At 42.5% G+C, this 16111-nt stretch overlaps 1 protein-coding gene across 3 annotated transcripts in view; it reads right to left on the reverse strand.

The window, feature by feature from the left end:
• MORN1 (MORN repeat containing 1) overlaps positions 1–16111 on the reverse strand; it is a 478186-nt gene that overhangs the window by 316732 nt on the left and 145343 nt on the right. For all 3 annotated transcript variants that reach the window (XM_073656899.1, XM_073656898.1, XM_073656900.1), the window contains one exon: positions 6129–6239. In XM_073656899.1, the coding sequence (XP_073513000.1) occupies positions 6129–6239 (111 nt within the window). The remainder of the gene's footprint in view (positions 1–6128; positions 6240–16111) is intronic.

Consider the following 16111-nt stretch of genomic DNA (forward strand, 5'->3'; position numbering starts at 1 on the left):
TCCCCAATAGGCAGGTAAATGTCCCCAATAGGCAGCATAGGTCCTCAATAGGCAGGTAAATGTACCCAATAGGCAGGTAAATGTCCCCAGTAGGCAGGTAAATGTCCCCAATAGGCAGCATCGGTCCTCAATAGGCAGCATAGGTCCCCAATAGGCAGGTAAATGTCCCCAATAGGCAGGTAAATGTCCCCAATAGGCAGGTAAATATCCCCAATAGGCAGCATAGGTCCCCAATAGGCAGGTAAATGTCCCCAATAGGCAGCATAGGTCCCCAATAGGCAGGTAAATGTCCCCAATAGGCAGGTAAAGGTCCCCAATAGGCAGCAAAGGTCCTCAATGGGCAGGTAAATGTCCCCAATAGGCAGGTAAATATCCCCAATAGTCAGGTAAATGTCCCCAATAGGCAGCATAGGTCCTCAATGGGCAGGTAAATGTTCCCAATAGGCAGGCTGTTTCCCCCTTATAATGCCATATGCAGGCTGTTCCCCCCTTATAATGCCCCATGCTGGATGCCACCCCCTATATAATGCCCTATGCAGCATGTCACCCCCCCATATAATGCCCCATGCAGCATGTCACCCCCCCCCCATATAATGCCCTATGCAGCATGTCACCCCCCCATATAATGCCCCATGCAGCATGTCACCCCCTATATAATGCCCCATGCAGCATGTCACCCCCCCATATCATGCCACATGCAGCATGTCACCCCCCCTATATCATGCCCCATGCAGGATGTCACCCCCCATATCATGCCCCATGCAGAATGTCACCCCCCCCATATTATACCCCTTGCTGGATGTCACCCTCCCATATAATGACCTATGCCTCCATACATTAAAAAAAAAAATCCAATACTCACCTCACTTCTCACTTGTTGCCGCTGCAGCTGCTCTACTCTGGTCTGAACTCCAGCGTCGCGGCGGTGTTGTCCCGCTCTGCGCTGCCTGTGACAGCACTCGGGAGGGCGCGGTGTAAAGATGTCACCGCGCCCTCTGACCTGAGACGTCACAGGAAGCGCAGAGCAGGAAGACAGTGGATCTGCAGAGGCACGGGGAGAGGTAAGTATCCGGCTGCCGGGGCCCTGAGCAAGCGGGGGGAAGGGCGGGCAATGGCACCGCTCTCCTCTCATAGCCCGGCGGGCCAGATGAAAGTCCTCCGCGGGCCGCATGTGGCCCGCGGGCCGTAGTTTGAGGACCCCTGTTCTAGGGGCATCTGGAGAGTTTTCTGCTCAGTTTCTGCTTCAAAACCTCCTAAAAAAATCTCTGTGTGCACACAGTCATCTATAATATTTTTTACTATTTTAGTGGCTTAAAAAATTCTGTATAAAAAAAAAAGTACCGTATATTCCGGCGTATAAGACGACCTGGTGTATAAGACGACCCCCCTACTTTCCTGTTAAAATATAGAGTTTAGGATATATTCACCGTATAAGACTACCCCTTTTCCAACGCATACCAAACACCGGTAAAAATTAAAAAAAAACAGATTTGAATTTAACATGGTCCTTCTGTAATTTAAATTCTTATGACATGCAGGTATATAGCAGGAAAACTGTCACTCATAAACATATTAAAATAGGGGGGACCCCACGTCATTTTTTGGGGGGGTCCCCCATTCTAATAGCTAGTAAAGGCTAGGTATTCAGCTGGGGGCTGATATTAGTAGCCTGGGAAGCTCCGTGGGTATTACCCCCTTCCCAGACTTCAAACATCTGCCCCAGCCGTCTGCTTAACCTCCGCTAGAGACTATAATGATGGGGGATCCCACGCCAATTTTCTTTTTAAAAAATCCTTTATTTTAACACTAAATGACAATTGAGGGGTTAATAAAGATGCAGTCCCTAAATTATTATTAATTTTGTAATTAATTTTTCCCAAAAATGTTGACGTGGGCTTCGCCATATTTGTGTCCAGCCAGGTACAGCAGGCAGGAACGGGCTGCCCCCAACCACCAGCTGCCTATTTGTACCTGGCCGGACACAACAATATAGGGAAGCCCTTTTTTTCTTAATTATTTCATGAAATAATTAAAAAAAAAAGACGTGGGGCTTCGCCCTATTTTTGTGTCCAGCCAGGTACAACTAGGCAGCTGGGGGCTGGAATCTGCAGCGCAGGGAGGCCCAAGCTTTCTGCCGCCCCCCCCCCGCTGCAAATTGCAGTCCGCAGCCACCCCGGAAAATGGCGCGTTCATAGAAGCGCCATCTTCTGGCGCTGTACCCAACTCATCCAGGGCCCTGGTGCGGTGGCTCACTGGGTAATAAAGGGGTTAAGGCCAGCTTGGCATTATCAGCTGGCCCTAAGCCCGAAATTCATGGGGTCACGCCAATATTAGACATGACCACCATGAATTTCTAGTAAAGTAATTAAAAAAAACACAACACCCAGAATAAAGTCCTTTAATTGAAATAAAGACACAATTTTTTAATGTTCTAAATTAAACCATACTTACCGTCACGCCCATTCCAGCTGAAGCCAACGATCTCCTGCAATAAAAGTAAAATAATAAAGCAACCTCATCCTTACCTCTCCATGGTTCCCAGGACCGGTCCAGCTCTGCTACATTCACATGACAGACTGCACCGCAGCAGAACGCTGCCGTCCAGCCTGTCATCCCGCAGACACTGAGAAGCGCAGGCATGCTTGTGCTCCTCAGTGTCTGGCTGTGACGGCATAAAGATGAGCCGAGGTCATGTCCAATGAACTCGGCTCACCTCATGCACGTCACTGACAGCGTGGGAAAATTCTCCTGCTCCCCGCATGCGCAGTAGAAGTTTCCCACGCTGTCAGTGACGGACGTCCAGGAGGTGAGCTGAGTTCATTGTCGGCTCATCTGGATGCCGTCACAGCCAGACACTGCAGAGCGCAAGCATGCCTGCGCTTCTCAGTGTCTGCGGGATGACAGGCTGGATGGCAGCGTTCTGCTGCGGTCTAGCCTGTCATCTCGATGTAGCAGAGCTGGAGCCGTCGTGGGAACCATGGAAAGGTAAGGATGATGTTGGTTTATTATTTTTCTTTTATTGCAGGAGATCGTTGGCTTCAGCTGGAATGGGCGTGATGGTAAGTATGGTTTAATTTAGAACAATAAAGAATTGTGTCTTTATTTCAATTAAAGGACTTTATTCTGGGTGTTTGTGTTTTTTTTAACTTTTACTATGGGGTTAGTAATGGGGGTGTCTTATAGACGCCTCTCCATTACTAACCTGGGCTTGATGTCAGCTGGCATTATAAGCTGACATCAACCCCAACCCTATTACCCCACTGCCACTGCACCAGGGCAGCGTGGAAGAGCGAGGCTAAGTGCCAGAATTGGCGCATCCTATGGATGCGCCATTTCTGGGGCGGCTGACGGCTGGTGTTTCTAGCCTGGGAGGGGGCCAATATTCATGGCTCCCTTCCTGGGCTATTAATATCAGCCCCCAGCTGTCTGCCTAGCCTTTGCTAGCTATTAAATTAGGGGGGACCCCACGTCATTTTTTTGGGGGGGTCCCCCATTTTAATAGCTAGTAAAGGCTAGGTATTCAGCTGGGGGCTGATATTAGTAGCCTGGGAAGCTCCGTGGGTATTACCCCCTTCCCAGGCTTCAAACATCTGCCCCAGCTGTCTGCTTAACCTCCGCTAGAGCCTAAAATTAAGGGGAACCCCACGCCAATTTTTTTTTAAATAAATTCTTTATTTTAACACTAGATGACAAGTACAGTAACCAACACTATCACTGTACTTCATATATATGTGACTGACATGTTTCTATCTATCTAATCTATGTGTGAAGCTCTATTCTGTCTGTTATAAATTGTCGGGTACCGCTGCTGAATTGCCGGCCGGCTTTTTTAAAGAGACGGTGCATGAAAACACTATTATTTGTTTTAATAAATCCTTTACACTAAGTGACAAGTACAGTAAGCAACACTGTCACTGTACTTCTAATATAAGTGACTGACATGTTTCTATCTATCTAATCTATGTGTGAAGCTCTATTCTTTCTATTCTAAATTGTCGGGTGCCGGCTTATGCCGCTGCTGAATTGCCGGCTTTTCATATATTGTCACAGAAGCGATGCGAACTTCCCTGCTCCGGACACAGCGCAGCGCTTCTGTGACAAGTGAAAGCTGTCGGCACAGAAGCCCTGCGCTGTGTCCGGAGCTGGGAATACGCAGCGATGTGTCAGTTTCAGCACAGAAGCGCTGACTGTCTGGACCTACCGCCGCCGTATTTTAACTCCCTCCACCTTATATTAACTCCGACATGGCAGGGATACGGCCACGGCAGCTTATTAACACCCCCAGAGTATCCCCGCATGTCAATTTCTGAAAGTTCAAAAGCATTACCGGCGTATAAGACGACCCCAGACTAGACAGAAGATTTTTCAGTCTTCAAAAGTCGTCTTATACGCCGGAATATACGGTATTTTGATTGTGTCACCATTTTCATAATTTTTTTACTTTTCCGTCGATTGAGCTGTGTGCAGGCTTGTTTTTTTTTTCATGTCAAGATGTCATTTTTGACTATTTTGGGGTTTTCTAAAACATTTTGATTGCTTTTTATCGTAATTTTAGGAGGAGGGGCGGCAACCAAAAAACATCAATTGTCTGCCCCATGGGATTTTCGCCTTCCTCTGGATCAACATGTTAGGCTATTGGTTGAACTCGATGGACTTAAAAGAGTATTCCTATCTCCAAGATCTTATCCCAATGTGTAGTAAGTGTAATAATAATAATACTATTGCCAAATACCTCCAATTAGAAATGTAGTATAGTTCTTCTGGTTAGCTATGTTGCTTACCCCATGTGCAGGGCATTGCAGTAGCTCAGGTATCCATGGTTATGACCATTCATATAGTGACAGTTAGTTAATTGTTAGTGGTCATATCCATGGTTACGCCCACTAACAACTAACTATCACTATATGAGTGGTCGTAACCACGGATACATAAGCTACTGCAATGTCCTGCACATGGGGTAAGTGACATATAATAAATGGAGGTATTTACTAATATTAAGGTATTATTATTACACCTACTACAAATTGGGATAGGATCTTGGAGGTGGGAATACCCATTTAACTTTATCTTCAATCTTAAAACGATGAAACTATAATTTGGTCATTTTTTTTTTCATTATGTTTATTATGTGGGGTCAATAATTTTATATTTTAATATCAGATCATTATGGACGCGGCAATACCGAATAGGCTTATATCTTTTTTAATGTTTTTATTTAAAAAATCATTTAAAAAGTGGGCTGATTCCAATTTTTATTTATTAAATTATAAATAAAAAAAATCTATATTTTTAAAACCTTTTTTAATATTACACTTTAATTTATTTTAGCTCCACGCTGATGTAAATTAAAAAATACAGGTCTCACCCCTTCTACAAAGCCCAACCCATTTTTTCGCAAAAGGGTGCAAAATGGGAAAAAATGTTAGAAATGAAGCATTAAAATTTGTGATCCTTTCCAACAATTCTGGTGCACAGCCCATCCCCCCACTGATGTATGACTGTCTCTGCCATCCAGGGGGATTAGCTACAGTGCCATAGGTTGTTAACTTCTTAATTATGTCGCACACCGTGAACAAAGGAACATCAAGATCTCTGGAGATGGACTTGTAACCTTGAGATTGTTGATATTTTTCAACAATTCTGGTTCTCAAGTCCTCAGACAATTCTCTTCTCCTCTTTCTGTTCTCCATGCCTAGTGTGGCACACACAGACACACAATGCAAAGATTGAGTCGACTTCTCCCCTTTTTATCTGGTTTCAGGTGTGATTTTCATATTGCCCACACCTGTCACTTGCCATAGGTGAGTTTGAACGAGCATCACATGCTTGAAACTAAGTTGTTCACCCATAATTTTGGAAAGGTGCCAACAATTATGTCTGGTTTAGTGTGAAATTATGTCCGATTTGCCTTTTTTTCTCTTTTTTTTGTGTTGTTCCAATATGCACAAAGGAAATAAACCTGTGTATAACAAAACATCTGTAATTGCAAAAATTTTCTGGGAGAAATACTCATTTTCTGGAACAATTTCAACACTTTCAGCCATGACTGTATGTTATATTTGCTCAATGAAACCATTGGATTTTTTAGACTTAAATTTGGATCACGCTATTAACCATAGGATCCTTACTTTCAGCGATTTCACCATCTTCCTTCTTCAGCTGTACATGGAAAGTAGCAGGAGATCCCAAGACAACTTCTAATGTGTCTTCTCCCAAAATAGTTATCTTTGTAGCAACATCTAAAATAAAATTGATGGCACATATAAAACATCAGCAAAAGGTATAAAGAAATTATAACGAGACATTTTTCAGAACTTCACCAAACTTTATTTCAGTAGCTGGGTTAAAATAAAACCAGAATATGGTGGTTCACAGATACGGGCAATAAAGTAGAATTTTAGTTGGGAAACAATAGAAAATGACAAAGCAGAAGGAAGTCTGTAATAAAAATTCCTTTTGCAGTGGAATATAATTTAATAATTGATTCGGCCACAGATCATTATTTTATACTGCTGTCCCACGTGTCTGGTGCGGTGCACAAAACAAACGCTGCTAACCAATATGTCGGCTCCGTTAGATCGTAAGCTCTGGGGAGCACAGGCTTTACTTTATACGCTGATATTTGTAATAAATGACAAAGGAAAAAATAAAGAATAATACAGTCATCTAAATCCTTTTCTAGAAGTCATTGTACAGATCATTGGCCTCTAAGAAAGGAGAAATATCCTGTGAGACAAGGGTGCAATTCACACCAAAAAGTGGCACAAATATATGGATAAATTAAAGGGGTTGTCTGGTACTTTAATATTGTCGGCTTATCCTTAGGATAGGTCATCAGTGCCAGATCAGTGGGGGTACGACACCCGGCACCCCCGCCGATCAGCTGTTCCTGGTGCCGGCAATGGCCAGATGTGATCAGTGGCAGAGCGGAACAGCACAGCTCCATCAGCTGCATAGTGGCCGCAGTGGGGTACTGCACATCTGCTCCCTATTTGAATGAATAGAGTTGGATCTGCCGTACTCCACTATGCAATTGACAAAGCTGTGCTGTTCTGCTCTGCAACCAAGCTCAACTGATTGGCGGTGGTGCCACGTGTTGCACCCCCACGAATCCATCAATATAAAAGTACCGGACAACCTAGGCAAACTTTTAGTGGACCTTGGTCAACAGTTTTAACAATAGAAACTGAATATATTGTTGAATCGATCTGTACTTGCTTTAATAATCCATGTCAGAATGGCTGTATTGAAACTTTACAAGCCTGATTGACAGCTCCTCAGTGTCCCTCCTCCCTGCTGAGATCTCACACCGCTCAGTATAAGCTGCAGCTGTCAGTCAGGCTGATGGGTGGAGACTGAATACACTCAGACTCATTTTTTAGCTGGACTCATAAAATGCTGATTTCCTTAACAGGACTATAATTCTGACATGAATTTCCAATGTAAGTACTCCAGCCTCAACAGGTCTAAGAGATCTGTTTATCTGTGTATGCAAACTGTATCGTGAATTCTGGTGACAGATTCGTCTCAAATTATATTTTGACATCAATAAGAAAATTAAACTGGGTTTGTCACCAGATTTCACAAAGCAAACTGCATACATTGGTAAATAGAGCTCTAAGACCTGATGAGGCTGGTGTACTTATTTTGAAATTACATTTCAGAATGGCTGTATAATCCTGATATTAAAAAGAACAGTTTAATATCAGGCAGTGAAACTTTCTAAAAGGATTCTACAGCTACTCTGTCATGGATTTTCAAAGCAAGTGCACCAGGCTCATCAGGTCCATTATATCTTTTTAATAATGTATGCAGGTTGTATTGTGAAATCTGGTGAAATATCTGCCTGAATTAGTGGTTGTGACCCGAGATCACAGAAACACAAATTAATAGAAATAACACATCAAAATTAGGTTCAAACATGATCTTATCCTGGTAGGGCCTATAGCTTTGTTCATGCTGAGCCTCCTGGTTCATGAAAGAGAGAATGAGAGAAGGGGAGATGAAACTGCATGACTATGTACAGTGGGGAAAATAAGTATTTCATACGTTGCTGATTTTGCAAGTTTTCCCACCTACAAAGAATGGAGAAGTCTGTAATTTTTATCGTAGGTACACTTCACCTGTGAGAGACAGAATCTTAAAATAAACCCAGAAAATCACATTGTACGATTTTAAATAATTAAATTGCATTTTATAGCATGAAATAAGTATTTGATACAATAGAAAAACAGAACTTAATATTTGGTCCAGAAACTTTTGTTTGCAACTACAGAGGTCAGACGTTTCCTGTAGTTCTTGACCAGGTTTGCACACACTGCAGCAGGGATTTTGGCCCCCTCCTCCATACAGATCTTCTCCAGATCTTTCAGGTTTTGGGGCTGTCGCTGGGCAACATTGAGTTTAAGCTCCCTCCAAAGATTTTCTATTGGGTTCAGGTCTGGAGACTGGCTAGGCCACTCCAGGACCTTGAAATGCTTCTTACGGAGCCACTCCTCAGTTGCCCTGGCTGTGTGTTTCGGGTCATTGTCATGCTGGAAGACCCAGCCACGAACCCATCTTCAATGCTCTTACTTGAGGGAAGGAGGTTGTTGGCCAAAATCTCGCCATACATTACCACATTCATTCTCCCTTCAATACGGTGCAGTCGTCCTGTCCGCTTTGCAGAACAGCATTCCCAAAGTATGATGTTTCCCCCACCATGCTTCACGGTTGGGACGGTGTTTTTGGGGTTGTACTCATCGTTCTTCTTCTTCCAAACACGACGAGTGGAGTTGATACCAAAAAGTTCTATTTTAGTCTCATCTGACCACATGACCTTTTCCCATGCCTTCACTGGATCATCTAGATGGTCATTGGCGAACTTCAAATGGGCCTGGACATGTGGTGGCGGGAGCAGGGGAATCTTGTGTGCCCTGCAGAATTTTAATTAATGACGGTGTAGCGTGTTACTAACAGTAATGTTTGAGACTGTGGTCCCAGCTCTCTTCAGGTCATTGACCAGGTCCTCCTGTGTAGTTCTGGGGTGATTCTTGATCTTTCTCAGAATCATCCTTACTCCACGAGGTGAGAACTTGCATGGAGACCCAGACTGAGGAAGATTGACAGTCATCTTGTGTTTCTTCCATTTTCTAATAATTGTGCCAACAGTTTTCTTCTCACCCAGCTGCTTGCCTATTGTCCTGTAGCCCATCTCAGCCTTGTGCAGTTCTACAATTTTGTCCCTGGTATCCTTAGACAGCTCTTTGGTCTTGGCCATGGTGGAGAGGTTGGAGTATGATTGATTGAGTGTGTGGACAGGTGTCTTTTATACAGGTAACAAGTTCAAACAGGTGCAATTAATACAGGTAATGAGTGCAGAGTAGAAGGGCTGCTTAAAGAAAAACTAACAGGTCTGTGAGAGCCAGAATTTTTGTGACTTGGTAGGTGATCAAATACTTATTTCATGCAATAAAATGCAATTGCATTATTTAAAAACCATACAATGTGATTTTCTGGATTTTTTAGATTCTGTCTCTCACAGGTGAAGTGTACCTACGATAAAAAATACAGACCTCTCCATTCTTTGTAGGTTGGAAAACGTGCAAAATCGGCAGCGTATCAAATACTTATATTCCCCACTGTATATGTCATTCAGACTTTAGGTACAGCTCTCCATCAGCCCCAGTGGGCCTTAAAGAGGCACGGTTAGAAAACCAGCTCCTGTTATACCATTTGGCTGGCCATACATATTAGATACCTGTCAGCCAAATACCATCTCTTCCAGACCCTCCCCTACACAAGAACACACGTTTTTGCCAAGCGTGCATGTGTTATGTATGAAGACATGGACAAAAGTCATGGCCAAATGCCTCTAGCTGAGGCTTATCTCCCTTGAGAACAAAAGGATTGGGCATGTTGAAATCAAACAGCCTGATCCTTCAATCTCCCAACATCAACTGTTGGGGAAAACTCTGGAGCCCAAATACGATGCCGACATAGGTCAATACTGATGTAATATGTATGGCTAGCTTTAAGGAACCAAGAAATGGCAAAATAGTTTAAACATAGAGCCCACATGAGAATTCCGATTTCTATGTTTCTTCATAGGTAGAAATGCAAATTGCTTCTTCATAGAGGAAGAGGAGTAGAACTCTAGCGCCACCTATATGAAGTGGCAATCCTAAAAGTCAATATCGACACTAACGAGCCTTGCCATATGACTTAGGATAAAAGCCAAAACAGAATCTCAATTTGCAGACACAGTGTTTCGGGGTGCTGCCTATCCTCAGTGCAAAGTGTGAGATCTGATTTGGCATTGGCATGCCAGGCTTTGTTTGTCACTCTCCAGAAGGAGAGACGTTACCCCCTAGATCCCAGTCTTAAGCTTCTCACCCAGCCAAACCAGATCTCATGCTTTGCACCCCAAAACACAGTTTCTTCAAATTGAGATTTTGGTTTGGGATTTAATGTGTCGATATTGACTTTTAGGATTGCTACTTCCAATAGGTGGCACTGGAGTTCTAGTCTTCTTCCTCTCTGAAGAGACAATTTGCATATTTGGTTTTTCAGAGGAGCTGCCCCTCATCAGTGCAAAGTAAAAGGTCGATATTGACTTTTGGGATTGCTACTTCCAATAGGTGGCAATAGAGTTCTACTCCTCTCCCTCTTTGAAGAGGCAACTTGCAAATTTAATTTACAAGAGGAGCATTGCATGGCCTAAGCCTCCTCACACTGGCATGCCAGGCTTGTCACTTTCCACAAGGAGAAACGTAACAGTTTAGATTCACAGGTAAAGGCACTGTCAGACACAGGCCGAAAAGGGCACCTGTGCAAGAACATTATATAAAAGTACATCATAATGCAAATGGGCCCCCTGACCTCTTGGGCCCCTGTGAAGCTGCACAGGTTGCACCAATGAGATGTCTGCCCCTGGGTAGAGGACATCTGTTTAGGAAAGTAAGAATCCACTTGTACTCATTTCCCAGAACCAGTATCTACATCTCTGTTCTCCAGCTGTAAGGTGGTAACAGGACCCCCTTAAACCAGCAGGTGGGAGAGGACCTGGGACTGACAGTAATAAGCCATCACGTCTTTCCCAGAGATGATGAGAAGCCTATTGACCTTCATAGTTGTCATGATGGGAAGCATGCACAATGTCATATTCCGCATACTTCCCGGACAGCTCCGCAGACAGATGGCTGACATTCTTCCATGTGCCCCATTGTGTGCACTCTTCCAGTCAGTCATAAATGGCCCCCACGTTTGGTCTACGGCAGGGAGCAGATAGTGAGCACATGGGATATAATAATTCCAGTCTCGGGAGGGTTGGACGGTCTGGCACTGGGAAATATTCCATATCTGGTGATAGTCATAAGTCCCATTTACAAGATAAATGACTGAAGTGTTGCATGCAGTTTAACTGAAGCCCACTGTAGAAGCAGAGCGTTAGCAGCGTGACGTGATTTACAGACCCGGCCAGGGAAAGAATGAGGTCAAGAAGGAGGAATGATTTATTTTCTGCCAGTGTCCTGTGTGTAATAGGCAGGAACTGTTACATTGTGTCGGCTTTTAGTTCAGGCCATTTCCTAAGGGCGGCGGTGAAGTGTCCTCCAATGTAGTGGAAACTTTTTATAGTCCCAGGAAACTTGTAGACGTATCTATGAAATCCTGAGGAATTTGAGGTATTGGGATCAACCAAACGACTCCCTAATTGGCGGCTGGAGGGCCAATAAGTCAATAACTATTATGTGCCCCATGGGATCGGCAGGTCTGGTGAAAGCAGGGATTCTAGCTGGAAATGGTGCAGAGAAGATCTGGTAAGGCCTACCTGCCATTCCAACATTAAACCTGTACAGGTGCATATGCCAGAACAATATGTGCAGGAACTATCCCAAAACCTCTTCAGGTGTATGTACCAGAAATCCAGAATAATATGTGCAGGAACTATCCCAAAACCTCTTCAGGTGTATATACCAGTCTAATATGTGCAGGAACTATCCCAAACCTGCTTCATGTGTATATACCAGTCTAATATGTGCAGGAACTATCCCAAACCTGCTTCATGTGTATATACCAGTCTAATATGTGCAGGAACTATCCTGAAAACCTATTCAAGTGCATAATCCAGTCTAATACGTGCAGGAACTATCCCGAAACCTCTTTGGGTGTACATACCAGTCTAATATGTGCAGGAACTATCCCGAAACCTCTTCAGATGCATATACCAGTCTAATATATGCAGGAACAATCCCAAAACCTCTTCAGGTATATATACCAGAATAATATGTGCAGGAACTATACCAAAATCTCTTCAGGTATATATACCAGTATAATATGTACAGGAACTATCCGGAAACCTCTTCAGGTGTATATACCAGTCTAATATATGCAGGAACTATTCCAAAACATCTTAAGGTTTATATACCAGTCTAATATGTGCAGGAACTATCCTGAACCCGCTTCATGTGTACATACCAGTCTAATATGTGCAGGGACTATCCCAAAATCTCTTCAGGTGTACATACCAGTCTAATATGTGCAGGGACTATCCCAAAACCTCTTAAGGTGTATATACCAGTCTAATATGTGGAGGAACTACCACAAAACCTCTTAAGGTGTATATACCAGTCTAATATGTGCAGGGACTATCCCAAAACCTCTTAAGGTGTATATACCGGTCTAATATGTGCAGGAACTACCACAAAACCTCTTCAGGTGTATATACTAGTCTAATATGTGCAAGAACTATCCCAACTGTTAATCTCTATAATTTATCTTGAGATCTGTCATCCTGTCATTTAGAATTCAGCAAAATGGTGGCTGGCCGACTGCCATTTTGCTGGATTACTGCAAAGCAAATAAAAAAAAATTTCAAAGTGAATTTGATTCGCATTGAAAAAATCCTCTAATCTCTAGGCAGCACTATAGGTGCTGGAACTTCCTTTCCTTTGCTTCCCAGCATGCAATGTTCCAGTCTTTGTTAAATGGTTTGACTGGGTGTTACCATTAAACTTGTCAATAGGTTGTGTCCCTACATCGTCTTCCACCGTCAGCACTGATTGGACAATGTCAGGCTGTTCAGGGATACTCCCCCATCTGGTAACACCTAGTTGTCAATGTATTTACACTATTTGTTAAGAGGAATAAGAGGAACAGCAACATGCAGAATTAGAATAAAAGATGTTTCAGAAGTCATACCACATATTAAGTTATTTACTAAGACATCTGAGGAAGGGTGACAATTTTAAAAAACAGTTCGTAAGCAGAAAATGACTGTACAAACCAAACACTTGGCATGGCCAAACAGTTCAGTTCACCTTACTACCTACTTGTTCTCCATCTATCTCTGTCCTTCTCTTCCTTGATTGACAGCTCTGGCATTATAGGAGCGCAGAGATAGATGGAAATCAAGTAGGTGGGAAGGTGCACTGAACTACTTGGCAATGCCAAAGGTGCACTAAGCACCTGTGCTTGGTTTGAACAGTCATTTGGTGCTTCATTAGCTTCATGCGCAACAATCATTAAAAAATACTTTTTTTAGAAGGCAGTGATGCTTCGTGCCTATGTGACTTTTATAACAGGGTTTGTCCAAGACATCTAGACAAGGGAACAAGCCCTGCACGCAAGCAACTTTGACTGCAAACATCACAGCCCGTGTACCCCATCTGACTATGGCAACCATCACTGGCCTCAACCTTCTTGTGCCGTGTACCGCAGAAATGAAAGAATAGTGGAGAGCATCGGAGACGTGCTGGAACGGCGGAGAGCAAAAAAGCGAGCAGACGTTATTTAATTATTGTAGATGTATTGCTGCCTGTGTGCTGCTCTTTAATTATCTTGGAAAACTTCATTAAAGGGACAGTGTCTGTACAGAATGACTGTTACAGGCTCTCGGTGCACTCTTGGTGTGGCCAAACATTTTAAATGCACCTTCCCATCTACTTGTTTTCCATCTATCTCTGCCTCTATGAAACCAGAGCTATCAATCAAGGAAAGGGGAGAGGGGTTAGAAGGAAAACAAGCAGATGGGAAAGTGCATTTAAATGTTTGGCCACACCAAGGGTGCACCGAGTCCCTTTAAATGCCAGTTCCAATGGGAGTTATGATCAGTTGGACATCTGGCAAAACATCCTATATTAAAAGGTCTTAACAAGATCCAGGCAGCAGAGACCGACGGTAATGACAAGTCCAGATGTATACGGCATTATCTTCTGTATCCTGCTATTGAACGTTTTAGATGGAGATCGCCCCTGGAACAAAAGTGTAACTTTTCAACATTCTCAATCCCTACATTGCTACATTTACATGACTGGGCAATTTTTTTTCGTTCTTATGTTTTTGTTTTTTTCCTCCCCCCTCTTCCAAGAGCCATAACTCGTCTTTATTTTCCATAGCCTTACGAGGGATTGCTTTTTTTGTGGGAAAATGTATGAATTTTTGAATGAAACCTTTTACTGTACACTGAAAAAAATTCCAACTGCGGCGAAATGGCAAAAAAAAAAAAAAAATGCAATTTAGACATTTTTAAAAAAAATATACATATATTCTATGTGTTGTAAAAATGACCTAGCAACTTGATTCTCCAGGTCACTACAATTATGGAAATAGCAAACTTTTTTTAATTAAATGGTTAAATGGATGATTCAAAATAAAAATTAATTTTTATCCTAAATCCCTATCTATTTAATGCCATAACCGAAACCATTTTCTAATATACATGAATTAAAAATTGCCTATCTTTCCCTAACTAAACTATCTACCATAACTGCTTTTCTTATTTTTCCTACTTCCTTTTTGATTACGCTTTGTTTGAGAATCCCAGTGCATGCTGGGATAGTCAAATAGAGCGTCATCAGGGGCAGAGGTTGCGGTAACCACAGCAGCTGCCTTAAACGAAGCGTCAACGGTGACCTTCATTTCAAGGCCTGGACTATTCCTTGCGTACTGTGCGATGTGCACAATGACAGTGCGTTCTGTCGCCGAATCACATCAGTAGTAAGGAGCCTGCAACAGAGCGCATTGTAAGACGAATACCTGGCTTGCAGAGACCAGCGCCACCCCTGGAAGTAATGTCACGTGTAAGCTAGATATTTGTTTTACAACATGCTCTATTACCGGCTCATTACTACTGATCTGAGCCGGCGAGAGAGTGCACTGTCATTGTGCACATCGCACGGTGACAGAGCAGGGACTAACCCAGCCTCTGAAATGAAAGTCAGTGATGACGCTTAGTTTCAGGGAGGGGGCAGAGGCTGCGTAACTCTGATGACACTTTGTTTGAGTATCCCAGCATGCCCTGGGATTCTCAAATGAAGTGCCATCAAAAAGGAAGTAGGAAAAAAAAGAAAAGCTGTTATATAGTGTAGCTGGGGAAGGATGGGTAATTTTTAATCAAAGTATATTAGAATATAGTTTAGATTATGGCATTAAATAGATGATGATTTAGGATGAAAGTTAATTTGTATTCATGAAATATGAAATTTATATAAAATATATATATAATATATACAGGTGCATCTCACTAAATTAGAATATCATCAAAAAGTTAATTTATTTCAGTTCTTCAATACAAAAAGTGAAACTCCTATATTATTTAGAGTCATTACAAACAGAGTGATCTATTTCAAGTGTTTATTTCTATTAATGTTGATGATTATGGCTTACAGCCAATGAAAACACAAAAGTCATTATCTCAGTAAATTAGAATACTTTATAACAACAGCTTGAAAAATGTTTTTAAAATCCGAAATGTTGGCCTACTGAAATGTATGTTCAGTAAATGCACTCAATACTTGGTCGGGGCTCCTTTTGCATCAATTACTGCATCAATGCAGCGTGGCATGGAGGCGATCAGCCTGTGGCACTGCTGAGGGGTTATGGAAGCTGTCACAAACCGATCGGAGCCACGTGCCCCTGATCCTTCCTCACAACTTCCGTGAGTTCCGGGTTTAGGATAATGTGAAGCGAGCTTATAAATTTTATATATTTATTTACTCAAAAGAGCGATGCTAGGTACAATATATACAAGCGGTTACAAGATATATATATACAGTAGTCAGACAAATACAGTAAGGAAGCAGTAATACGATACAGTAAAATTAAAAGGAATAAAAGTGAATATACCACACTT

Source organism: Phyllobates terribilis, unplaced genomic scaffold, assembly GCF_046119375.1.
Source record: "Phyllobates terribilis strain yellow unplaced genomic scaffold, ASM4611937v1 Scaffold_12__6_contigs__length_324123572, whole genome shotgun sequence".
In the NCBI taxonomy this organism is placed as follows: Eukaryota; Metazoa; Chordata; class Amphibia; order Anura; family Dendrobatidae; genus Phyllobates; species Phyllobates terribilis.